This window comes from Ornithodoros turicata, chromosome 2 (genome assembly GCF_037126465.1).
Source record: "Ornithodoros turicata isolate Travis chromosome 2, ASM3712646v1, whole genome shotgun sequence".
Taxonomy (NCBI): Eukaryota; Metazoa; Arthropoda; class Arachnida; order Ixodida; family Argasidae; genus Ornithodoros; species Ornithodoros turicata.
In genome coordinates this window covers 44323050-44349880 of record NC_088202.1, presented here as the reverse complement: position 1 = coordinate 44349880, position 26831 = coordinate 44323050, and the positions used below count along the sequence as shown (strand labels likewise).

Sequence of the window (26831 nt, the reverse complement as noted above, 5' to 3'; positions counted from 1 at the left end):
CTTGTCCAGCGCATGCCACTTTTTGGCACAATCCCTCGTGTACTGGGGTTGATCTTACAGCTGTGGATAGAGAAAGAGCTTTTTTTGAAAAAGTTATCTTAAAAAGTGAATTTCTACGTGGATTCTTTTTCAGCGTTTTATTCTTAAATTATTTATTTCGCAGACATCCTCTTGGAATTCCTTATTTTTCGGCCTTTCCATAATCCAGTCTACGACTGTTTGATATTACCTCATTAAAAAAAAGAAAGAAAGAAAACTGTCTTTCAATTTCAACACATCGGGAGAGCGAATGATAACACCAACCGGTCTCACTGTGCCTCACCTCCCCCAGCCCTACCGTTCTTTTTACGTGCATGCGATGCGAGACGAATATTGTGTAAGTCCATTGGCAGGCTATTTAGCAAAGGTTTCCTGGTCTAATGCCGCCTATTCTCCCTATTCTCAAGGCCTTCCCATTATTTTGCAACGACCTACCCAACGTGGATCTCCCCAGACAGGTTTCACGACCCCAATTTGGCGCTTCCGCTGCCGGGGAAACCCCTTCTGGGATAGGGTGCCAGAACAGTGACTGCATTCCGCGGAACGATATGAAGTTCTCTTGGGACCGGCAATGTGGCGCTACTGTACGATGGCAAGGCGGGGCAGTTCACGGAGCCGTACATACCTTAAGTTTTTTCAATATTATGAACAACTGGAGGCATGGACAGACATAACATGGACACGTACATATTCAAGAAATAATTCCGCGTAAATGCTACTGGTTACATTTCACATATGTGCTACAGTAAACGAGCTACGAGCTTGCAAAAGCGAGAGACCGAACTTATAATATTTTTGCAGCTTTCGTAACGTTTTCAAAACTTCTGCAAAAAAAATTGCAAATGTCTCCAATGCGAATTGTTTGAAATTCGAAAATCTATCGAACAAGGCCATTTTGGTCCAAATCGGTTCAGTATTAGCTGCAAAAGATCGCATTCTTTCGCCCATAGAGAATACATGGGGCCGCCGGAGGTCGTATCCCCTCTTAACGCATGCACTTGAATTTGCTATCGCAGTTTATATATACTGCCCTGACAGCGACTTTTATCGAGTAGCGCAGATGACACACCCGAGCCTGACTTCGTAGCTTACACAGCCGGAAGCCCCTTGGTCTCTACACTATTAGAAAAAAGGTATAAATAAGGTATTTATACCTTTGCTATACCTTCTGCTTCAGATATATACCTTTGGAGAGTATAGAAGAGGCACAAAATGGCGATTTATACCTCCAACCATGCACAAGGGTAGTGGTATAACGCAGGGAAACGTAACATATTTATACCTCACCCCCACGCGTCTATACCGTGGGTATGGTATATCGTTTAAGTCTATGTTAGCGCCGCGAAGCAACTGTGGCTATGAGCGGTGTACAGACGTGGACAGATAGAAAGAGGATAGAAGCTAGGAGTGGGAGACCGGGGGGTTAGTATGCATCCTGGGCCGATTTCATGTGAAACTGTGTCGACATTCGTCTGGAATGTCTTCGGAAAACCCAGGGAAGACCTAAGACAACACAGCCGGTGGTCCGATTCGAACCCACCACATCCCAGACTCCAGCACGACCTTGGTTACCACCAACGAGCGGACACCTTAACCCACTCGGTCATGCTGCTGGTGTATACGGTATAGATCACCGAGGCTATGCCTCCTCGTGAGGCTGTTTATACCTCCAGCACGGAAAGGGGGGGGGGGGTTGCAGGGGCGTGCTCCATTGTACTGGGTGTTCGTTTCGCTGATTTTGACGTTGACCAACTGCTAGGTTTTTTGCGCGTCGGTATGGTTACCTGTATGGGATGGGTGAATATACTCCTAACCTAAGTCTGTCACGGCTTTGGAGGAGGGGTTCGTGTTTCCGTAGAATGGTTTTGGTGTTTGGAAGTGGCTTTGCACCTGCCTTTAAACACCATCTCGGCTTCACCTCGGCTTCCCTCTGCCCCACCTGTGGAGTGCACGGCAACCTCTGCCACGTCATCCTGGTTTGTGGGCAATATCACCACGAGCGTGCACTCACGGAAGTTTCTGTGCACCGTATTGACAAGCGGCCGTTCAACCTCGCAAAGATCCTCGGACCGTGGTCGAACGCTGCCCACCAGATGCAAGGCCTTCGTCTTCTTGCGGTGTACTTGTGCTCCACTGGTCTGGTGACGGCTCTCTGAAAGTTCTCAACCTATCAACATCCCTTCACCCGTTCGCAATGCCCAAGAAGGCAGTGTACCGCCTCAGCGGCGGTGAGTCGGGCGGTAAGTCGGGCGTCAGATCAGCGGCGAGAGAGGAGGGCAGTCCCCGCCCAGATGTGAGACAGAAGCTGCGGAAAGAAGGAAAGATATCCCGTGTACGCGCGAGAAAAGTTTTCATAAAGTGTGGGTTCATAAATTTTTCCTCGCCTCACTTAAAAAAAATTTCCCATAGTTTTCCTCACCTCACCTAAAAAAGTGAGAATTTCCTCACCTCACCTCAAAATTAAAAAAAAAATGTTTTCCTCACCTCACCTCATATTTTTTTGAAAATTTTCCTCACCTCACCTCAAACATCACCAGAAAAATTGGCCCTCATCTCACCTCAAATATTGTGAGGTGAGGGTGAGGAAACCCTCATCCTCGGACGCCCTCGTGAGGGTGCCCACCTCTGCCTGCAATCTAGCCGTTCTCACACATAGAGTCGCTTGCCAGCCGAAGGCTGCTCTACAATTCCTCACACGAATGTTCAGAGTTCGTTGGCCATCCATAAAAGCCGCGGCTGTGGTGACGATGCATGAAGCGTACCGCGGTTTCGAGTTTCGCTGGGGCGGATTTTAAGGGAGGCTGCACACAAAAGATGAGCGCAGCAACCTCGAAAGCTCCACGCGTCGCTCTACAGATCTTGTACTATTCATGACCGTCGCTGTTACCGCGACGTACGAATTCAAGCGAGCAACCCGCAACAGCTTGGCAGTAAGCTGCTGTGGTATCCGACAAAATTGGAATATACGAACTTTTTGGAATATTCAAAAACTTCGAATATCAAATTTCCGAATATGATTCTAATACCGCATGTGATTCGTACTCGAAATATCGAATATTCGCACACCACTACTAAAAAGTATAAAACTTTCTAACAGCGTAAGGTCCTTCGAGCCCATTTTTATGGCCTGGTAGAAGAGAAACTTTCGACATCTGCAGCAGCATGGCGCTTCCAAAAATGGAAAGTCTGCCTCGGCATTTGTAATACGATCAGAAGGCGTAGTGAAAGGACGACGCCTTTCTCCTTCAACCTCATCCGCAGCTACAGAACTCTATGACATTCTCTTGTTTCCGCAGTACATAGTTGATTTTACCCTGCAAGAATGGACATTGTTCATCGACTGAAAATCTGAAAGCTATTGAGAACATAAGCGTACGAGGCTCGTCCTATCCCCTAGAGCCGGATGTGTTAATGGCTTACCAGCATGTGTACGAAGCAGGACAGACTGGCTCTCCAGCGGGTTGCTTCTCATTGTGGTGTCGTGGGGGATGAACAGGCTGACAGCGCCGCAGAAGCAGTTGATCCCATACTCGCTTTCTGGATACCACGAAACACCTCTCGTCAAGACGTTGCATCAGTTCATCAGATGCGACTCAATGTGTCTTTTACTGCTCAGTGGCGTTATCGCCTGAGAGAAGTTGACTCTCCTTTGGCCATTGGCCGCACTACCAACGTTCCCGAACCACACTTTCAGGCTCTCTTAATCACATCTAGACTCTTGTCCCTCAGCTTGTCAAATTTCCTTGGTCCATGGCCAAATCCAGTCCACCAACGCTCTGCCCTCAAAGCAATTCTGACCTTCTCGGGCACCGTAGGGCTTCGGTTATAAGGCGACTCATTATTCCATTTCACCGCGTTACCACCAGCACTGGGATAGAGTATCGCCCCTGGCGATGAAACTCCCCAATCATAATCACAAAATGAAGGTGTTGTTTGCTGTAATATAGCACCATGGGCTCCCCGCCACTGCGACACGCCAACGCACGCACAACCTACAAACATTCACACGCTCTCCACCCATCTATAGGGGCGTTCAAGGTTGACCGAGGTTTTTGCTCGAGAAAAATCAGTGAATAAATGTAACTGAATAAAATTTTCGGATGATGAAGTGCCGTCCTTCTCGGATCAGCAGCTATCATGGCGGCGAGCAGTGTGTCCGTAGCTGTGGAACAGCGATGCATAGTCAAGTCCCTTGTGAAGGAGAGCGTGAAACCAGCTGAGGTTTTGCAGATATTACAGGCACAGTATGGGGGAACAAACAATGTCAGACAGTTTGCAGACAATGGTGCGGACAGTTTGGCGAAGGACGGGATATGGTGACGAATGAACCACGTGGACACGTTCGTCCGACTGCAGTCACGCCAGTGAACATTGCAGGCACTGAGCAAGGCATCCTCGGGAACCGGCGAGTAACAGATCGGGACATTGCAGCCCAGCATAATATTAGCGTCGGCAGTGTGGAGACCAAAGATGGCAAGAGGCAAAGATTCACGAGCACTTACTGTTCCGCAAAGTCTGTCCAAGGTGGGTTCCTCGACACCCCACTTGTGAGTTGTGACCAAAGGGTAGCGCGCATGTCAGTCTCTGAGCAGCAGCGTAATCGGTTTCAATCGGAATCTCTTTTCTTCTTCCAATTTTTCCTTTTCCTTCTTTTCCATTTTTTCTTTTTCATTTTTGGGGATAGCAAGCCGGCTCTTTGCCTGGCTAACTTTTCCTTTCTTTTTTCTTAATAAACGTACACCCTCCGCTTTCTTTTTGTTACTATGACCTTCGTCAAGGCAGGTAATGTAATACTAGTACGCATTCTCGCATACTTTCCCATCACTGCTTTTACGGAGAAATCCGAAGTGATTGTACACAAGCTTCTTTGTTGAGATTCACTTGCTAACGGTTTAATGCAGTAACTGCAACGATCCTGCAATTTAAGTGACATTCACGCAGGGTGAGTACAGGAGTAGGGGAAAAACTGCAGATTAATACTACGGCAGAAGAGTGCGTCCACGTCTACAATCCGAAACTTTGGCCGAAGCGCGCGCAATCTGTTTCACCGTTCTTTTCTTTTTTTTAAGTCTGACGCAGGGGGCCTTCTCTTTTCCTTTGGTAGGCATTTGATTTAAAATGCCTACAATCTCTAAACGAAACAATAGTGAGTATTGTAATAGTGTTGTATGCATTTTACGAAATATGTAATAGGAAACACAGTAGATATGAAAGATAAGAACGACAAGCTCCCTCTGCATAGTTGATAACCAAAGAGCAAAACACCGCTGCGCCTTGTGCGTGGTCCACGAACGGGGTTGTGATGGCACTTATTCGGCTTCCCGTATCAAAACAAGCCGTAAGATATTGATAGCAGAGGGCTGACAAGGATGACACTATACACCTTCCTCTCAAGCACGTAGCCCTCCTCTTCTTCAAGAGCCAGCGTTCTAAACGTTGAACCGAACACACGAGTAACCATCTAGCTTAACCACTACGGTGAATCGAAGCACAATGAAAAGCACCGTTAACGAGTAATCATTCATATTCCCCCGCACACTTGCACAAGGCCCCAAAAGGCTGTTTTCCATGATAAAGTAATAAGGCCTATTAATGTTTCCTTCATCCTCCACCGTAAAACGCTGTCCTATTCTTCGCCGCCTTCCTTCCGCGTATATCTGTACCAAATTGAAAGCTTTATTCATCCCTTGAAACCAGCATAGGCACAACAGAAATTTAAACATCCCACCACGAACAGCTCCTGAACCATAGCTTCATAACTTAAAAACCCGAGACTAGGGGACAAAAAAAACGACAACACAGACAAGGTCTCAAACTCAGCTCCTGAACGTCATGCGAAGCCGTGGCCACCTAGCGGCGATTTCGAAAAGCTGCGTGTGGAGGTCCGAGAGCGCGTCCGGACCCGGAAGCGGTACACGTTTCTATTGCTTATGGACAGAATTCCGGCAACAAAGAATGTATCGTAATCGAAAAGAGGAATGTTCCACTACTAATTTATCCTCAGCCTGTTGGAAATGCCCCACACTTTCTTTTAATAGTTTCCTAATCAAGAAGAACGGAACGGAATTCCCATGTGTCGACCCATCGAACGAGATTCCTGATCAACTCTGCCACCACGATTCTATCTTAATATTAATCTTAGTAATACACAACTAGGAATCGGCATTTCTTTGTCTTTGTTGACATATATGCATTTTCAGACCTCAGGCAAAGTAAACAATATCACCGTACTAATGCGGCGTAGACAAGCATCCACTATGGATGTTCTCTGGGAGAGAAAGCTTCTGACAGGTGCCGCACACGTATCAACGAATGACTCGCAAAGGTAAAAATATCACACCAAGTTGTATGTAAATACCAAGAGCAGTGCAGAAAACGAACACTTCACTTTGCCAGAGCATCTCTTGCAGCGCTCAGATGTTCGCCGCACAGCATATGGCATGTTAAATAGTTGCACATGTCAAGTCAAGTCAAGACAAGGTGTCAGATATACGCGTGTATGCCCAGAGTTTTCAAAATATGAATTGTTCACATATACCTTTGACAGACAGTCAGAGCTCTGCAAACATCAGGGTCAGAGGTAATGTCATACGAGCACGTTTTGTCATCACCACACCAAACAAAGAAGTGTTCTCTTGAGCGCTTGCAAATGCCCATGTGAACGTTAACTTGTGCATTACAATTTTTTATCATTGCTTCTCAAAGTTCCGACAAAAAGTATCTAATTCCTAGATATACACTTCCAACGGAGCTGTTGTTCCCTTGCAACACTCACAAACTACGGGACTATCGGAGGAGAAACTCAAACATGGTATTGCCTTGCGGACTACTAATCCACATTCCAAAACACATATGCTATGCTGTCACTCTCCTTAGTAACTAATCCCTGTTTTGCCTCCTTAGATTCTAAAATGCCTCCTTTGTTCGCCCGACTCCCGACGTATGTCAACAAACTCCGACGACGGAAACTTTTTGCCTACTTCTCTGAGTTGAACTGCACAGTATGAGATGACCAGCAGACAAAGTTAATTCCGCTTTCATGAAACATGTCAATTTGTGGGCATTAAAAACAGAAACAGATGAACATAATTCGGCCGACACCGAATTCACGAGGGCGATAGCAATGTGGGGGAGATAAACATTGCTTCCAGCACCGTGTGACGGAGATTTCCGGTGCACGTCGAAAGAACTCCAGGTGGTCCAAATTATCCGCAGTCCAACCCTGCGGCACGTGCAACATGTCGCTACACTGCGCAGACAAACCTTACGTATAACATCACGGTACCATTATTATTATTCCACATAGAAGAGGAAGAAGAATATCAACGCGTACTCACACAGCCGCACGTACGCATTGGAACGCATGTGAACTGGGCGTTACGCAAAACACAACACGGCGCACATGGTATACAACGAACACTGAGAGCGCCGCACGAGAGTACAAACAGATCGTCGGGAACAAATCACATCCTGCAGTCTCGGTCCCATTGCCAGTTTTGCGTAAAGGTGCGAGGCCAACGAGGAGGAGCGGGGGAGAACGAACTGAGTGATGAGGCACCGATTTCGGGGCGACGTGTGAACGTATACAGTTATCGCGTCCGCGTGCGAATGTTTGCTTGATATTTGTGTCTCATACGTATCACCCCTGCTGTGTCGCCGCCAAGTTCTGAACGCTAATTTCATTTAATCAGACGATTTTCGGTGTATGACAAATATTTTTTCATGCCAGATGAGCTGTTGTACATCATCTAGAAATGGTCCTTAGCACAGACTTTTTTCGCCCGGTCTCGGTACAACCGGGCAGCCGGTTGCCCAACTATATCCGGTGTCGTCACATCCGCACTGCGCGGGTGACGAGGGCCGCATTGGCCCGCATGTGGAAGCTCACGTGGGTTAGCAGGCGACGAAACCCGAAGACGAGCGACCGCGACGCCCCTATAGCGTGATCCAAGCCGCTAGATTCCGCCGATCTAAAACCGCTAGATTCCTGGCACTCATGTTCGGGCAGCACAGACACGCCTGTAAGCGACCCAGTCGCCCTGAAGGCCGGTTCTCAGAGCTCGTCGCTGCGCTCCACGCCACGCAGCACGGAGGTTGAGGTATCGGAGGTCAGGGGCAGGCATACTGGCCAGTTAGGATACTGCTTTTGAGCTATTAGCCAAGGACGCCTTTACAGAGTCGAGCAAGGTGTCTGCCGTAGAGCCGACCAGTCCTTCCCTGAACTTCACCCAGTTGGTAATAGTCTTCGTTTTCCTGGGGCCGTTACTGCGACTCGGAGGCGAAAGCAGAATGGGGAAATGATCTGAACCCTATGTGTCAGGCTCGGCTTCCCACTTTAGGGTAACGTCAGGATAGACCAGAGTCAAATCGATAGCGCGGCGAACGCATATATGTAGGAGAGCCGGTGTTGAGCACCACGAGGTCGCTGGAGGAGAGTAATTCCATTAACAATGGAATTACCCCATCTGCAGTTTCGTCGACCACCCCAGAGACTGTGGCTCCCATTAAAATCTCCTCACACAGTTAAGGGACCTGGACAAACAAGCCGCAGAGCCTTGAGAGACTCGACGTTGGGCGGAGCATGACCCCACTGGTATGCAGATATGACAGTGACTGACTTGGAGCCGGCCTTCAGCAGACACCCTACATATTCCTCAGTTGAAGAGCAAACGTTGGATAGGTCAATTTCAGCCTGGGCAATGGACCGTTTGAAAAATAGCGATGCCCGCGGGAGGCCGTCCGCATGGTTGCCCTTGGTGCTGTAGGAGACAAACGGCGGTATCTTGAATGATGGTTGGGTAAGGCTCTCTTGTATCGCTAACACATCAAAGTCCATCTTCCGTAAAAGGAGTTTGAGATCGGCCTGTTTATGAATCAAGCTTCTGGCATTCCATTGAAGGATGCGGGGAAGGAACGCTCTCTTATTTCTATGTTCGGTCATAATTGTCCGCCGATCGATGTACGAAAGCTGGTGTTGTTAACGCCTGCTGCCGGGGAGAAGCAGGGGTGCTATCACGGCTTCGAGTTGGAGAACCGATTGGATTTCTGCTAGAGCAGTACATTCAGGAACTGCCGAAACGATAGCCTTCAGTGCAGCAAAGAGAAGCTGGATGATGACCATGGGCAGGTCTGCGCCTTCTGGACGGTCTACCACCTTACGGTAGGCTGGCTGGGAATGGAATGGGAGCGGGGGGTCGCTCTTCTTTCCATGGGGTTGTGTCGGGGAGGCATCCTTTTCCTCTGGACGGTCGACAGGGCCTAGGGGGGGGAAACTCAGTTTCCGCCCAAACGATCTGTTGCTGCGACGCCTGGAGGCTCTTAGGAGCGGGTTGTACACCCCTGTGTGAAGGCTTCTCCTGAGACTTTCGTGTACCCATTGCCTTAGGTTGGTTGCGACGCTTTGTGAGCCGGACTTTAGCCTTCGCCTCTCGGTAGCTGCTATTGGAGCGAGAGCGTTCCCTGGCGATGTGTCGTTGCAACTTTAGGGATGGGCAGTCCCTTGATGTGGCGACATGGCGCCCTTTGCAGTTTATGCAAGTGGGCTCGGATTCAGGGCACATCGGGCTCTCGTGGGAGGACCCGCAGTTAGGGCATATTTTCCGTCGGCTACAGCATGTAGCTACATGACCGTAGCGAAGGCAGTTGTTGCACTGAACCGTGTGCGGTAAGTAATCACGAACTTGCATGGTCAGGAGGTGAAAGCTGACACGCTTGGGAGGTTTCGACTCAAGGAACGTTAGCCTCGTACGTCCACACGATTCGGCTTCATCGTCATCTAAAAAAAGCAATGGGGTAGAGTATCGCACCTGGCGATAAACTCCCCATTCACAATAAAGTTGCTGTCGTTGTTCCCACTTTCTGCGTAAATAAAGTTAGTTGCGTTTTGCACTTCGAACTGACTGCCTCCGACTGAAAAAAAAATCCTTGCGGGAGCATTCAGTGAAGTTCATGAGAGTTAAATACATCAGCATTAGGCACCCTCTTTAGGATGTCTCGCGCCTAATTTACATTTAATTCAAATGTAATTCACTTCATTCACATTTAATTCACCTAGTTCAAGTTTAATCCACATTAATTCACTTCAATTCATTGAATAAATTTCAGTTTGCAAGTAATAAATTCAATCATTAACTGTCCTTACTTAATGCTAAGTACTATTAATTACTAATTAACTATCACTATCACAACTTGTAATTAATCATATACTACTATCACATATTACACATATCTCATACATATACTCTTATATACTATCTATGTCTACTACATATCTATCCTTGTATGCTGACACACTGCTAGGGCGCCGTCTGACACTGCAATGGACGGCGCCTTTTTTCGCACAATGAGCCTTCTAATGCTGAGCCATTAAAGCTGCAGAAGGCGGCAAAAGGTGGAGAACAGGTATAGCTATTCTTCCTGCACCACTATATATTAGAGAGCGTTCTAGACCGTTGATAACAGAGAGCTTTAGTGCATCGGACGCTATCGCCTTTGCGTACGTAAGCGTACGATGCAGTAAAACTCACTAACGTCACCGTGAAGCTACCGTACCTACCGAAACCAACGACAGCGTGCGTGACTCAATGTTATCAGCCGATTGGGTGCGTGGTACTTCGGAAGCGACTTTATCAACGGTCTACTAACACTATATATAGCTATTATCGCCATACATATTCTCCTATACGAAAATATGCTATGCCAAACAGCTGTGCTGGAAGACTTCACTTTTCAGCAATATGGAATATCGAAATCGTAACATCTCGAGTGAGGGATCTACGCCTGGAAAAATCGCGACTGAAAATATCGAGGTTCAGCGATGGCTATAATCCAGCCTATGTAGCAAAACCGCGGCCAATTAGAGCGCCTGCGGTCTCTCAATATGGAGGTATTGCGGACGTAGTCAGGTTGTGCCAACTACTCGCTATATCGATTACACTGCGAAGGTGGATATCGACCACAATGTCTTCATTTCCTTAAATAGGATCCGTTAGGAAAAAGTTATCAAACGTGCCTATATGTATAAATACGTCGGAGCGTAATTTTGGAGTCAGTAATAAGCTGGGTTGCGCGGGTCTGCATGAAGCTCTCTCAGAGTGATGCACAAGGAATATTTCGTCGGCCTATTATCTACAATTTGCAAATGAATGAATCACGAAACTGAATTCGGCCATCCTGCTTATTTTTGGGTGAAATTATTCGCGCTGTCGTCGTCCTATACAAAAGTATATTTACACGCATACTGATACGCAGTACTGAAGGGCATTACATGCACATGTAGTTATTTCCTGTCCGACATCTTTTCTCAATCGCGTTCAAAACGGTGAAGGGACTAGGTAATTCGGGATAGAGGGAGTAGATAATAGTGAGATAATAAAAAAAAAGGGAGACTAGAGAATTGTCGTTTACACAAAGGTGGCTCCAAACTCAGTGTGCTTAAAGGTACTGTAAAGCAGTAGACAAGCACGATATGCCGGTGATGTGACTAGAGACTTTGTTGCTTCTAAATACCATATGCGGAACCATACGACCGACAACGCGCTATGAATATTTTTAATTTGCCATGAAAAATGCGGCGTAGTGGAGCGGTGCGACGCCTGCCGAGCTGCTGTACGAGCTGCCGAGACTGAAGCGAAGCGTCGTGAGCGGCAAGATCCTGCAGTACGAGCTGCCGAGGCAGCAGCGAAGCGTCGTCAACGGCAAGATCCCGCAGCACGTGCCGCTGAAGCCGAAGCCAAACGGCGCGAACGGCTACTCAAGGCAGAGGGACCAATGAAAGCTACTACTGTGTGGTACTTATCGCCTCGCACCGCGCCGGAACGCATCCGCGACTTTACCGTGTATGTACACGCGCCTTACCGCACGCACAAGCTTCTCGTCGTCGGAGACTTCAACGTGGACGTTTCACTGGCCAAGAACACCGACATCCGCCAACCCACAAATAGACATGACTCATGCATAGACTTGGTGTTCCAGAACAGCCTCCTGGGCTCCCTGTGAGCCTAGTGTTTTTCATTTTTTTCTTGTTTTTATTTATTTATTTATTTATTTGTCTTTTTGTTGCTTCTTTTTCTTTCTTGTTTATATTTTTTCATTTTTTTCTTTTTTTTTTTAGGGAATACCAAGCCGGCGTGCTGCATAGCTGTCCATTCCCGTTTCTTTTTCTTTTTTTTTTCTGCCAATAAATTCCCCCCCCCCCTCGTCCAGGACACCATTCACCTCGCTAACCATTTCAGCGACCACAAATCAATACTCATCACGCTTAAATAAATTTGTCTACACACTTTCATCCGGCTTCATTTCACCACACGCACAGCTGACGCTGAATTTCGCGTTACACTAGTCATAACCGTCCTGTAATTTTTTTACTACATGGTAGTTAGATGAGTGGTCGCAAATGATGGCAGTTTCACCACTTGACCACAGGGAAAAATGCTCAATCTGTCCGAGAGTCAGCAGGCAGAAAAGTTTGAGGTTGCGATCCATGACTTGAAAACCCGAGACGAGGTAGGGACGATAACAGACAAACACAAACAAGGTCACACACACAGCTGAGTTTGAGACCATGCATGTTTGTCTGTTATCGTCTCTACCTCGTATCGGGTTTTCAAGTCATGGATCGTCACCACCAGATCGCGGATATCTCGAACGGTGTTGGAGAAACGTAGTCTCGTGTTCGAAACATTCTGACGGGAAAATTATTCAACACAGAAATTCACATATGTGCTACGTGCATTAAATTATGCTTTAAATGCGCATCATCTCAAGGCCAAGCTCAATATGAAAGAATATACCTTGGTTGTAAGTAATGACATATTTTATGCACCGTGCAATATTGCACCGTCTTGAGACACATTCAGTGATGAGGTGCGTACATACGGTAATGTGTTGACTAAAGAAGGGTGTGGTAGCGGGAAAGTAGCGGCATAGTATTTACGTTACTTTTATTTGGAGCGGTATTGCGTTACCTTTTCAAATTTGTAGCTTCGCTAGTACTGCGCTAGTTTTTTCTGTAGCGGGTACAAGTTGCGATTGCCTTTGATTACTCGCCACCCACTACTACTAAAGCTCTTAAATCTGCCTTTCACCATGAATTCCTCGAATACCGCCGAGCGCTGCAAATCTGTTTTGTTCCAGAACCTTTACCATCCTCCTGCGCCCTGGCGTACGCATCATACATCTACTCATCGCATATATCAGTCACAATTTGGATCACTCTCGCAGATGCGACACATTCAGACTAACACATTTCTTTTCCCTTTTTTTTCCTCAAATTCTGGAATTTATTGCCAGCATTAGTTATGTCAATTTTCCATCCTTCGTCTTTTAAGTCCATACTACCATTTCTCACCTCAACACAGTGCAAAAAGGATTGTTATTACTTTCTGCCCCGCATTAACTTGTCATGGTTGTATTACTGTGTATACTCTCCCTAGTCATTACCACTCATATTAATATTATTATATGTAATATTATGTATTATTATTATATGTGATTACTATTTGATGTATGCGTTATTTTTATACTCATTTTGTTTCGTTTGTCCACAGATGTAGCGCCATACGCCCATTGGGTTTATGACAATAAATAAATATGTCACAACATCCATATGTAGAGGGCCAGGCCGCTCAATACCCAAGCAACGCGGAAAACTTAATGCATTAATGGGACCGTCGCATCCGGAAACGCATCTGTCAAACCTATACCACTGTGTTCGGCATCGGCCAACGGTCTACCTGGCAATTTTTTTCGCCCGAAAAGTTAGTTTGAGTGCTTAGATATTAACTAAACGAATTTTAAAGATCAGCATTGCCTCCGCAGTTGCAGACGCTCCGGCGCCATGACTTCACTACATAAGCGGAGGAGTAAAGGCGCTGTCCAGACGCCCTGTTACTCTACAGGGTGTCCCAGAAAACGTGTCATCGAATTATAATAAAAAATCTACACCACCTAGAGTCATGCGGTCAATGGCATTTGTTCTTACTGGGTTTTTGCCACCTCCTCGTGTGAATGTCGTGTAACGTAAATTTAATTATGCAAATTTTTGCGAGCTTAAGTCGGAAATTTGCCTAGTAAAGGTCACTGTTTAACCCCACCAATGTGAAGGGCGTGTCTGATTTAGTCAAAATAATGATAAATGACAGGGATATTCAGAAGCTATGCCATCGGAAAAAATAGCCGAACATCATGCTCTACGGAGGTCGCACAGAATAGCGCACGATGAATTTTTCAGCGCAATCTTTGTCAGTCCGACGAAAGGAGGTTGGAAACCCAGCCCTCCCCGACATCGCAGAAAGAGATAAAACAGGCACGGCTTATCACGTCCGACTTTCGCTGGGATAATGCTTTCCCTCTCCCAATTCTAGAAACTGTTACTTTTTCTACTACCACCCTGTGGGCTGGCTTCGGAACCTCCTTTCGTCGCACTGCGAGCGATTGCGCTCAAAAAGTCATCGCGCGCTATGGTCCGGTGCTCCGAAAAGCATGATATTCGGCTATTTTTTCCGATGGGATAGCTCGTGAGTATCACTGTGAATTATCATGCGTTTGAGTGAATTCGGCACGCTCTTCATATTGATGGGGTAAAAAAGTGACCTTTCCTTGGCAAATTTTCGAGTTCAGTTCGCAAATATTTACATAATTAAACTTGGAGTACATGACATTCACATTAGGAAGTGGCAAAAACCTAATAAGAACAAATGCTGTTGACCGCATGATTCTAGGTGGCGTAGTTTTTTTATTATAATTCAATGACACGTTTTCTGGGACACCCTGTATATGAGACGCCCGCATGGCCGCGGCATTCCTTTTCTGAAAGGCGTGCCCTCATTGGCGGGCTACAGAATGACGTTTTCTCGATTTTCCAGAGAAGGAATTCCGGCATACTCTCAACATCCAACGTCTGCTCTTGTCATGTATTCTGTCGAATAACAGTGAAACTACACCAGTATTTCGTGTGAGATTTTCGATACCGTTGTCAGCGGTCCGCGAGGAATAAAATGACACAATAGTTTCGAAATCGACTGGAACGGATGCGACCGTGCGTTTAAACGGAATGGCAGTAACTTCACCTCCTAACCAACCATAATCTCGAATGACACCGTTCTCTCCCCTTATTTGTTGAAAAGAGGCGGCGTATGCTTTTTTTGTACATAATTTTGTACATAATTGTAACAGAAAGGCGTACGCCTCCTGTTTGTTTGTTTGTAAGGAAAAAAAAAGCTTAAAGGGAGACTTCGCAAGGATTCGAAAAAAATTAGGTGAGCATCATACCGAACACGAACCACCTCCTCGATACCGAAAACAACATTCGCATTCATTTTGCGCGAGTAATTAATTCGTAAATGATGACAATAGCAAACCGAAAGCGAAATGCGAAGAGCAGCAAACAGAGCTCTATACTACGGCGGTTCGTCCGGAGGAGGATTCCGTCACGTCATCCAGCATTGTCGTCGGCTTCCAAGCCTGCATTCTTTCTCCCTTGCCGAATGATGTCAGCAGTGTATTGCTTTCAGCGCCCTCTCGCTTCACAGAGGCCCCGAAGCGCTCGCTTCGTAATAATTCGTTTGAGTAAAATCTGCGCAGTTTTGGATCGAGATATTTCGTACACATGTTACAGACATCCCAAAGATTACGGATATACCACAACCTTTGTGGTGATTTTGTTGCGGTGTCCCACTTTAACGGCTGAATCGCTTCGCACGTTCACTCCGCTTCACACGAGATAGCAGAACGATAGGCGTTCGGGCTAACGAAACGCCGTGGTCACAATCTGTATTCCTCGTGAAGCTTCTTCTTTGTGGCCATTGTGCATGTTACGGGCGCTCAAGTGTTGTGATGTCACCGCCCTGAGCGAAGAGCATGGTGGTGGTGGTGGTGGTGGTGAAGAGGCTTGCCGTTGTCGGCCTCACAGATGTGGGCAACGTCACGACTGACGCCCGGGAGAATGTGCGTCCTGGGCAGATTTCTAAGGGAGCTGTGCCGACATATGTCTGAAAGCGTCTGAGGAAAACACAGGAAAACCCCCAGACAGCACAGCCGGCACCGGGATTCTTACCCGGGTACCTCCCAGTCTCGACGTGACATGGCCAGCACGCTAACCACTCAGTCACGCGAGCCATACCATCGGCCATACCATGCTGAATACGCTGGTTCTCGTCCGAGCGAAGAGCATAATAATAATAATAATGGTGCCATGATGCTAAACGTAAGGTTTGTCTGCCTAGCGTGGCGAGATGCTGCACGTGCCGCAGGGTAGGAGTGGGGATAATTTAGACCACCTGGGGTTCTATTGACGTGCACACGGTGCTGGAAGCAATGTTTACCTCTCCCACATTGCTGCCGTCCTCGGCATGCTGTCAGTGAGGCTGCATTTTCTCCGACCAATAGGACTGTTTTATTTGTTCCGATAGCTCGTATTCTCGTGCTCTCATACATGCTCGTTGTGTTCCGATGTTCGTTCGTTCGTTGCCCACATACGTGAGGCCGACAACGGCAAGCCCTTTCACCATCACCACCACCACCACAACCGATGCTCGTTATCATCATCATCTTCTTCCCGTCCCATTATATGCCTCTTAGTCGTGTAAAAATAATTAACAAAAAGTATGTCACTGTACGTATAATAGCCGAGCAATACGCAAAAATTGTATATCATATACCTGCCCCGACGATGGTGTCGGGTGAGAATCGTCTTAAGTATGAAACGAGAAGTAGTGTGTGCTGAGTTCTAGAGTACATGGGAGTCTGAGGCCAGAGGGGGAAGACGTAGTGGCATCGTAGTATCAGAAGAAGAAAGAGGAGGAGACTCCCCTTTCTCCTCAGCGTAAACACATTTCCTCTACGTAACTTTTTCCTCCAGGCATAGAAGTACAACGGGCAGCCTTACTGTCAGGCTTCATAAACGGCAAACTTAAAATAAATTTTCAGTGCAATAAATTCGTTTTTCTAGTGAGCGTGAACAGAACGTTAGTGAACTTTTTTTTAAGTTCCGTATTAGAGCAATGCACCAAGAATGTTATGGAACTATTCATGAGAATCTACCTCAGGAAATGTACAGAATGCTTTGCTGTTCACATTCATTACAACATCAACACTATGTCCGCAAGGTACTGTAAAAGAGAAGAATTCGAAAACTACAGTAGGCATCCATTCGCCTTCGTTTTTCATCACAACACCCGTAGCTATCAAGACGGTGTGGAGTACGGTCGCAAGTCCTCACAAACGGTGCGGACAGCGTTTTTTTGGCGGACGGAACAAGTTTACAAAATCTGTCTCGTCCAGTTGAAAGGCATCTGGCCATGCCGAGTAGCCGAAAGGCATCTGACGTCATCGAGTTCATGGGGCACGGCTTGTGTGATCGTCCAAGCGAAGAATCATTCAGCCATATTTCTTTGGCAGCTTCAACGTCAGTGAGTCGCTGTAAATAACGAAACGAGGTCACATTCTCTGCTCCTCGTTTAGCTTCCTCGTCGAGACTATCGTGCTCGTTACGAGCCCTTACGTGTTGTGATGTCACCACCCTGAACGAACTACAGCTGCTAACGAGGCTGCAATGTTTTCGACCAATGGGGTTGTTTAATTTTGCTTGGACGGCTCGCATGGCTTGTCTATGGCTTGTCGTTGTCACTTCTTCATCTTCTTTCTCGTCTCGATCTGCATCTTCTCGAGAATATCTCACAGCCCTCATGTAACCACTAGTGTAAATACCGTGAAAGGGAAAGGATGTCATTTTGTACACAGTCATGGAGCAATACATGTTCGTTTCTGCAGGAATTCCGTTTCTGTAAATCCCCAAACGAAGACGTTTAACGTTCTAACGAGTGGGTAGACCCACTCGTAAGGCAAACTATCTGGTTCGATCGCTACTGGACCGAGAGATTACGTCCCTGTCACGTTAACGAAAAGATCGCGTCATACACCACGTGCTCGAGTTCACGAGTGCCTCGCGCGTCGTTAAGGACGTGTCACACTACGACGACGCGACACCGATTTTTGTCCAACATTGTCGGCGAAGTTGTTTTTGTTGGCGTCGGCCGTTTACTCACACTACAGCTACACCAACAAGCGACAAGAGAATGACCGACACCAGGAATGATCGATTGATTCTGTTCGCCACGACGCAGACAGTACACCTAGAGTCACTAAATAGGCTTCGCTTCAGAGTATCGACACTGAGGTCCAAGGGAGAGCAGGAGCGTCATCTTGTTTCCGCACTACACTGGTACCATCCCCATTTGAGGATCAAAGACGGCTAACATGATGCTCTTTGTTGGAGAGAGAAGCGTGTATGATTGTTGTGAGATAATCCATGTATTGTCAACCGGAGCGTCCCGAGGTAGTCAGGGTGAGCTCAAGGCAGTCAGCCTTGATGAGCTGCTTGCAAACGAAAGGAACATTTCACCCGCGCACGATAGATGGCATCACGCGCTAAAGTGCTCTGAAGTCTGCGTGTGCGTGGGTAGCGTGGCACGGAAACAAGATGGCGCATGCTCGCTCTTGGAACTCAGTGTCGATACTCTGAAGCGTAGCTTATTTAGTGACGCTAAGGCTGCGTTCCAATACCCCGGTTAGTCGACTGCCTACCGGTCTAACCGGAAGTGCCGCCATGTTAAGTCTCGTTCCAAATCTCGCCAAGTCCGCTATTCAGTCGGCTACCGCCTAGTGCGCATCGATGCAGTCTAGTTATACTCCTGACCATCTGACAGCCGGGATGGAGACGCGCGTTGACGGTACCAGCGTGCCCGCTGTTTCTGCTGGCTTTAAATGTAAAGTTGCACATTGTCGTACGTTTTTTAAAACTGCGTAGAGAGTTAACAACACATGTTTAGTTGTGAAGGTGACAGTTTATGCACGATGTCTTACAAACTTAGCGTATTAGAGTCCTGCTGCGCTTGCGCCGGACGCATTTCTTGCGTGAGCAACGAGATGGCGCCATAGGCGCCTCGGCTAGGCAAGCCTGTTCCAATAGTGACAAGCAAAGGGGTCTACTCAGCTGCCTAGTCAGGCGGCTTCGCGGGCGCGAGGTATTGGAACGCAGCCTAAGTACACCGACGCCGATTCCTGTCACACCGCACAGATAGCCAACTCGTGAGCACGTGATTGTGAGCCTCAGCCAACCACAGTCGTGAGCACAGCAATCGCGCCTGCTCAGTTTATTGTTTGTACGCGGGCTTTTTTTGGCGCGACGGCTGCCCCGGAAGCAGGAACCCGTAGACCAACACAGACTCACCACAGAGAAGATCTGCAGCGAGATTGGCACAATACTGAGCGAGACCACTTCAGTCCTTACGTATTAAATATGTGTTTTATCTATTTTTGTGTCCCGTGCACTTCTTCACAGCGTGAACCCACGCATCGGTGCGAGTCTTCACATGAGCGTGGCATTTTCAAGGAGACACTCTCCCCCCGGTTGTTTTGTACGACATTTTTCTCACGCTGCAGCTTGAAAGAGTTGCGATTGGATCCGCATATTGAGCGTTTTCAGAGCTCGTTTTATTGTTTTCATTTCATGAAACTTGGAAAAACTGTAGAAATCTCGCAGCGGGTATTCATGTCGGCGAAGAGCCCCCAAACCTGCCACAACAGTCGGCCGACTTGTCTTTTCCACGATTTTGTTGGCAGATTTATCGCTGTTGACAGTCACACTAGGCCGACATTTTGAGTTGTTGGTGTCAGATATCGTTGTCGTCCTAGCGTGACTCTGAAATCGGCCAACTTCGTGTCGGCCGACGGTTGCAGCCGTCGTCGGTGTCGTGTTGAGATCGGCAGTCGGCCGATAAAAGTCGGCCTAGTGTGACATGTGCTTTAGATCATGAGCCATGTAGGCGATGAAGACAATGAGCACGTGAACACACTCGTTAGGCAGACGACACCGTTGGTCATTACGCCTTTGTCCCATTAACGAAAAAAGCGCGTCACGCGACACTTGAAACGTGTCCCTGTTAACGTGAGCCCCGCCCCTCGTTAGCTCGCGAACAGTGGAAACGATTAAGCGTCCAGGGGGAGAGAAGGATGCCATTCGAGATGCTGGTTGCTTAGGAGCGAAGTTACTGCAATAAGTATGCCGTGCGGCTAGGGTATTACTATCGACATGATTTTATGTTAGAGAGAAATGCTTTTTACTATACGTGGCAATTCCAATTCTAGATCAAGCTGGCCATCTCATGGCCGCACTATAGCAACCTTCAGGAAAGTTGTCCACATTACTAATATATACACTACAGAACTTGTTAACCATGAAAATACAACTTTGGCGCAATGACATCTGCTCCTTCTGGTGCGCTAATGCCGTTTTTTTTTTTTTTTTTTCAGAAGAAAAGCCCAGTCTATATAGCTCAAGGAAATGGCCCGCAAACCAATGGCAAATTTGAATGTCTCTCTCCGTTTCTTTGTTAAACTCGCTTTCTTCCTTTACGTTCAATACCAGAGAGAGCTGTTGGAGAAAGCATGTTCGCCCGGCGGTGCGGCAAAAATGACATCAAAACCTGCCGTTTTTCCCGAAGGCCATTTCTTCGCGCTATATTAGCTTGAATCTTTTTCTCAAAATGAATGCTGATTCAGCGCACCAAATGGAACAGATGTTGACATTGCGCAAAAATTCAATCTTTCATTATTAAAATGCTCATTAGTCAAAATTAATGAGGACAACAACCCGAGAAGTTGCACGTGCGTTCATAACGTGGACCACTCGACCTAGAACGGACCACCATTTATTGCAAAAAAAAAAGCAGAAGAAAAGATATTACCCTGTTGTATAAAATGCTATCTACAGTTATCGAGGACACTCTTTATTTAGATTTAGCAACGCATATTGCACAGGTATGGTATAAAACACAAAACAAAATAAATTCGTGAACGGAAATACGTCTCCGTGTCTACCTGTTAAGCTTCCTGATGAGTAGCCGAAGTGCATGAAAATCGGGTCTTCGCGAAACGTCCTTAGAGCAGTACTCTTCCACCATGCGAATGAGGTCCTCCTCGGAACTGCTGCTGCTGAGACGACATTGCACCCGATGCTCCCTTACCCGGGGTTCTCCTGAAAAGTACAATAAGCAAGAAAGGGCTATCGTATAGTAGGTCTTGTGTGTCCTGGATAGGAAGCTACAAATTAAGTGGCAAATTTCTTCACTCATGGTCACTATATGTGTTTGAAATAAGAAATAGGAAAAAACGAAAGGCTAGCGCGAATTGAAGACATGCTCGTACGGATAGCAAGCAGACGAGACATGCGTCTGGTTGGCCGGCTCCAAATAAGGAGCTTCTTTTCTGCTCAGGCGCAGAACGTCGCCGATCAAGGACATCACGTTATCGATACAAATAAGCGCAGGTATACACTCTAAATCTGGTACCTTCTAGTAAAGGGTAAAAATTTCAAAATTTTAACCCTCTATTTCAGAAGTTACCCTGTAACCTATGGTCAATACCCTCTACAAACGCTACACAGATCACCTGTAAATAGAGGTTACTGTCTCCTAACCGCCACACAGACGTAAAAGTTACAGTTTCGCCAGCCATGGCTGTCTCTAAGACGCCCGCCTCTTCACAGACGCTACAGAAAAAATGGTGCTCAAAATGAGCTCTCATCAGTGCAGAACGCATATTGTCATTCGCAACATATAGCTATACGTAATTCATCTAAACGCATCCAGTGGCGAAAAGCGAGTGATCGCTACATGTACAGATTCACATGCACAACAAATGAAATAAAGAAATAATTGCAATTGGAGCATATGTATTATTTAATTGGCAAACCTGAAACTACAGCTGAGGCAAGAGCACGAGGACGTCACAATACCAACACTTCAGCTGTGGCGAACGACATCCTGTTTCAAGGAGGCCTACTGTTTACAGTCCTCAAGTTGTTGCAACTCCCTCTCCAGTACGCCGAAAACATTTATATTCCTTTCTGATATGTTAGAATGACACATCAGCGACGCGGCTATGGTTAATCAGCAGCACACGACGAAGTAAAACACAAGGATGACAAAGGACAAAGCAAGTAACGGACGTAACACACAAACGTACACACTGTGTTGAACCCTTGAAACGTGTTGAAGAGACAGACTGTGCTGCGATTGGTGTTCCTGGACTGTCCAGCAAAAACGTAGCTACGTAAACTTTGTAGTGTACATACCGTAGAAATACCCTGATAAAGTTCCATCACTTCAACCTTGAGCTTTCTTCACAATTCTGAACACGATCCGCAGTTCGTACAGACGCAGAGACACAATAACGGAACGCACACTGATCCGAAACTCTCGTACTGAATGATTGAATGTGCGGCTTGAACGAGAACACAGTGGCTTTTGAACAGTACCTTTTATACAGGTTACCTTGCAAAGAAACAAGAAAAACAAACGAAGGAAATTCAAACGCGGAATTCGTTTAGGAGTTACAACGTTCTTAAAAAGGGTACATTTATAAGTTACGAGGATTCGATTTCCGTTGAACTCTGAAGGAACGTCTATTGCTCCTCCAGTGTCACGTTACAAGTCGTGTTTAACCTCTAAATACAGGTATCGGACGTGTAACCTCTACGATATTTGGAAATCTACGTCTATATAAAGGTTACACATTGCTAAAAGTTACAATAAAGGGTACCGAGTTAAGGGTGTACAGCCAGTTATCAAGGAGATTTGGCTCGCACCCAGACAAGTGGACCCGTGTGTCGTTGACGCAATCTTTTCCCGCCATCTCCTTGATATGGAACGCCTCTACCATTTCTCTTGGTATCACATCCCTGTTTCTGCATAAAACTTTCACTTTAATTGGGCGCGGTTCACACTTTTATTTTGTACAGTGATGCGATGTGATGTGATAGAAGAAGAAAAAAATGGGGATTTAGGTCACGACAAAGTCAGACTGGCTACTACAGACAACATAGCCGCAGTTAGTTGAGAAAAAAAAGAGAGAGAGAGAAAATCCAGTAGTTGGGGGGCGGGAGACAAACATCCCGAACTAGTGGGAACACTTGTCACAAACGAGGGACCAGAAAGTGTCACAAAATGTCAATCAGATGAGTTTCTTCGAAGAAACGTAGGAGCGCTTTCAATGCAGCCGCTTGATGATTGAATGGCTGAGGACCCAGGAGCTTTACGAGGTCAAATGACCGGGGGTCCAGGCGAGCCAGACTTGCTTCGAGTGTCCTGCGACTGTCGGCATACTTGGAGCACCTGAGGAGGATGTGCTCTGCGTCCTCGACAACACCGTACTCGCTGCAGTTTGGAGATGGTGACCTGGCGAGCTTGTAGAGCAATCGACCGCTGTACGGGACATTCAGCCGGATCCTAAACAGGAGACACGCTCCTTGTCGAGGAAACGATGGAGGTACCTGGAAGCGTAACTCGGGGTCGACCTTGTACAAACAGTACAGTGAGCTGGAACGTTCTCATTAGTATTGTTCATAACCGAAATACGTTTTATGTTCTGCGAAAGATCATGTTCCTATATACCGATTGTTCAGGCAGCGAGCCGTCTCTCCTACACACGCTTTGCCGCTGGAAAGGGGGATTAAATAAACCACTCCCACTGCACATTCCACGTATGTCACGTTGTGCTCCTTGCCGCATCCACAATATCTTTTTTGAGTTCCCTGATAATTGGTTGTAATGTAACCTGTGTTCGTTTTTCTTTTTTTTTTTTGACAATGTGACGTCCTTGGAGTGTCAACGTTCTGCGCTGAGCAGAAAACAAGCTCCGTATTTGGCGTTGGCCAAATAACTCAGGTTGGAAGTCGGCCCTCGTCTCGTATACTTGATATCCGTACGGGTCTTCAATATTCGCTAACTCCACTATAACACGAAACCTACGAAATGTACCAACGATCCCAATAAAGAGTGTTACTGTAAAACCTATTGTACGGACACTCTCAATCATTTCAACACGTACATGACGTGAATCATAATAATTACAACGACGACACCCGATTGAGCGAGCGCAGATTTCCCAAAATGGGTCCTTCTGATTGATTGATTGATTGATTATTTAAAAAAATCCAGGGAGGGTCCTTCTCTTTCATGCAACACCGTATAATTGTATGCGGGGTGCCTAATGGATTCGCCGTGCTGTTCACACAATTCTTTGCTCGGCGCACTTATTTAAATAGAGTGGACGAAAATATTCTTTCTCTCAAGTAACTCCGTTCAACACACACCGTCGCAATACAACAGCCGCTAATTACCGCTGCACCCGTGTACGGTTTCCTGTTGAGCACTCGTCGCGCAGCAATTAGCATTCAACAAATGGAAGGAGAACTCTTTGAAAAGGACATCTCGAATTGGGTCCGTCTTTCGCAGGAGAGGGAACCACATTTATGATACCAGAACACTGCGGTGACACACATCGCAAAGCAACCTGACACTTTAAAATCTCAAACCGACGCGACCAGGGCTACATGCAATCTGCATCTCTAAAATTGGAAACGCGAGAACGAACACAGGACAGGAAGCAGATTTCAGAGACCGCGGTTGTCGGAAATTGGATCCACACAGCCCGTTTGCACAACAATTGTGTTAGGAACCTAACAAGAGTAAAACCCTTAGCCATAGCTTTGTCAGTGCGTTTGCCGCGAGCTAGTAGATAACGAGTTTTACGGCTGGAGCACGTGCTTCAAGGAGTTTCAAAGCTGCGCTAAAGGAAGTTCGTTAAAGGAGGTTTCTCGCACAATTTTTATGCGAACAGGCCGCGACCAGATAATTCCTTGGGCGTTGGCGGTACCTAAATGTTGTAGAACAAAGAAACAAAATGCAAGCAAGTTGGTGTAGGCTATAGTTGTTGGTACATTTCCCTGAGTCTGGGGAGTCATGAACTCCCCAGACTGGGGAGGACGAACACAAACGGACGAGACGAGACACTCAAATCAGTACTGAAACTTTATTGCAAAGCATGTAGGAGGGACTAAAGGGTAAGGAGGAAAAGGCCATGCCGTAAGTCAATCGTCAATACGGAAATCTGAAACAAATGTATGGGGGTCCAGCGGTATGACAGGAGCGGTATGAGGAGTTGACGAAGGCAGCATATCCCTGAGTTTGGGTTGAAGACAAGAGGAAGAACAAACAAACGTACAACACAGGACCATACTGTTTAAACAAACAGCAATGAAGCTTTATTCCGAAATATGTGGGAGAGAAAAACTGGTGAGAAAGAAAATGAATGTCGCAACACAGCCGTCTTGGTGGCACATAGCCCGCGGTGTGGCGGTTCATTTAAGCGGACTGCGAGCGGACGAAAACGGTACAAAAAGCCCCCACGGCGTAAATGAACCAAGCTGAGGCTAGGAAGCAAACAGACGGACACGAACCACAAAGCATCCAACAACGTAACAACGTTGAACAACATGAAGCATTGAAATCAGGCTGCTGTCGACAAAGTCAGGCAGCACCCCGATATCGTCGTCATCATGTATCTCTCTCTCTCTCTCTCAGGCAGCACCGGGAGTCGAACATACAACCCCGATTGTCAGACAAGCGCGCTACTTACTGCACCACACCGACACGACCTCCCGACGGCTTGCCAAGGGGCCTCCTGGAGATGTCGTGCCAATGTGGCGTAGCAGACCGCACTTGATCGGCAATCAATCAATCAATGTGGATTCGATTCCCTCCGACTGTCTCGCTTTTTTGACGATGGCCTTGTTTTAATCTTAGAAACCCCACGAGTTAAAAATTTTTGGGGTAATTCCACACGGAGCGATCTAATCGCGTGGCTCGACCACCACGGATCTTGTTAAATTTTACTGGTTGACATCGTAGAGAACCCCCCCCCCCCCCATCGTCCACAAAATATTCTCGCCGAATTTGGAGGCATTTTCACATTAGGTGGCGCCAAACATCTGGAGTAATCGTAAAAATGAGGTGCCTTTAAAGGCTTGTCTTGGGTTCCTCGTCGCGCTCTGTACTCATTGCCCTTATCGACGATTCTTTGAGAAACGGCGTTGTCCCGGGAGTCATGGAAAATGTCACAGGTTCTAGCAGTACTGAAACCGGGGAAGCCGCCTCGAGAGCTTGTATCATTTCGGCCCATCAGCCTCACGAGTTGCCTGTGCAAGATCATGGAGAGACTAATTCTTAATCGTGTGGACTGTTTCTTGGAATCTCGTCGTCTACTTCGTTGGGAAATGGCAGATTTCAGAAAGGCGCGCTGCTCAATGGACTGTATTCTAAACCTGGTCACTCACATCAAAGAAGCCCGGGTAAATGGTGAACTCACCGTTGCAGTCTTTCTGGATATAAAAAGGGCTTATGATACAACAAGCCCCAGCCATGTCCTTCGTGGCCTATGGATTCTGGGAATCATGGGGCGGGCCCTTCGCTGGATTGCTGATTATCTTAAAGGAAGGTCTGTTTTTTTTGAGGACATCTGAAGGTGACAGAAGCCCTCACAATCTAACAGCTGGTGTGCCCCAGGGAAGCGTCATTAGTCCACTCCTTTTTAATGTCGTTTTAGCTGCGCTGCCCGCCCTGTTACTTCGCGGCATGTACATCAGTCTTTATGCAGACGACATCTGCATATGGTCGTCCAGTAAGGAGTAGCCAGCCCTGCAGCGTCGCCTTCAGAGTGCCCTGGACTGTGTGGGAACCTTCCTCCTCCAGAGGCGCATGGACGTCTCATCAGAGAAGACTGTGATGCATTTCATTTTTTGAAAATGTCCAAATAGGTCGACAACGAGAAGTATCTAAACTTGATTTGGATTTCCTTTTTCTTCATTTTCAAAAGGCAGCATAAAATAGAAAATCAAAAGACGTGCCTTGTTATATGGAAACCTGTTGTGCCAAACTGCAGAACATCAATTGACA

The 26831-nt window shown here is 46.8% G+C and overlaps 1 protein-coding gene across 1 annotated transcript in view; it reads right to left on the bottom strand.

Annotated features, from left to right (window-relative positions):
* Positions 1-26831, bottom strand: part of LOC135383406 (atrial natriuretic peptide receptor 1-like) — a 283616-nt gene that overhangs the window by 144459 nt on the left and 112326 nt on the right. The window contains exon 2 of the mRNA XM_064612872.1: positions 20917-21073. Coding sequence (XP_064468942.1) covers positions 20917-21073 — 157 coding nt within the window. The remainder of the gene's footprint in view (positions 1-20916; positions 21074-26831) is intronic.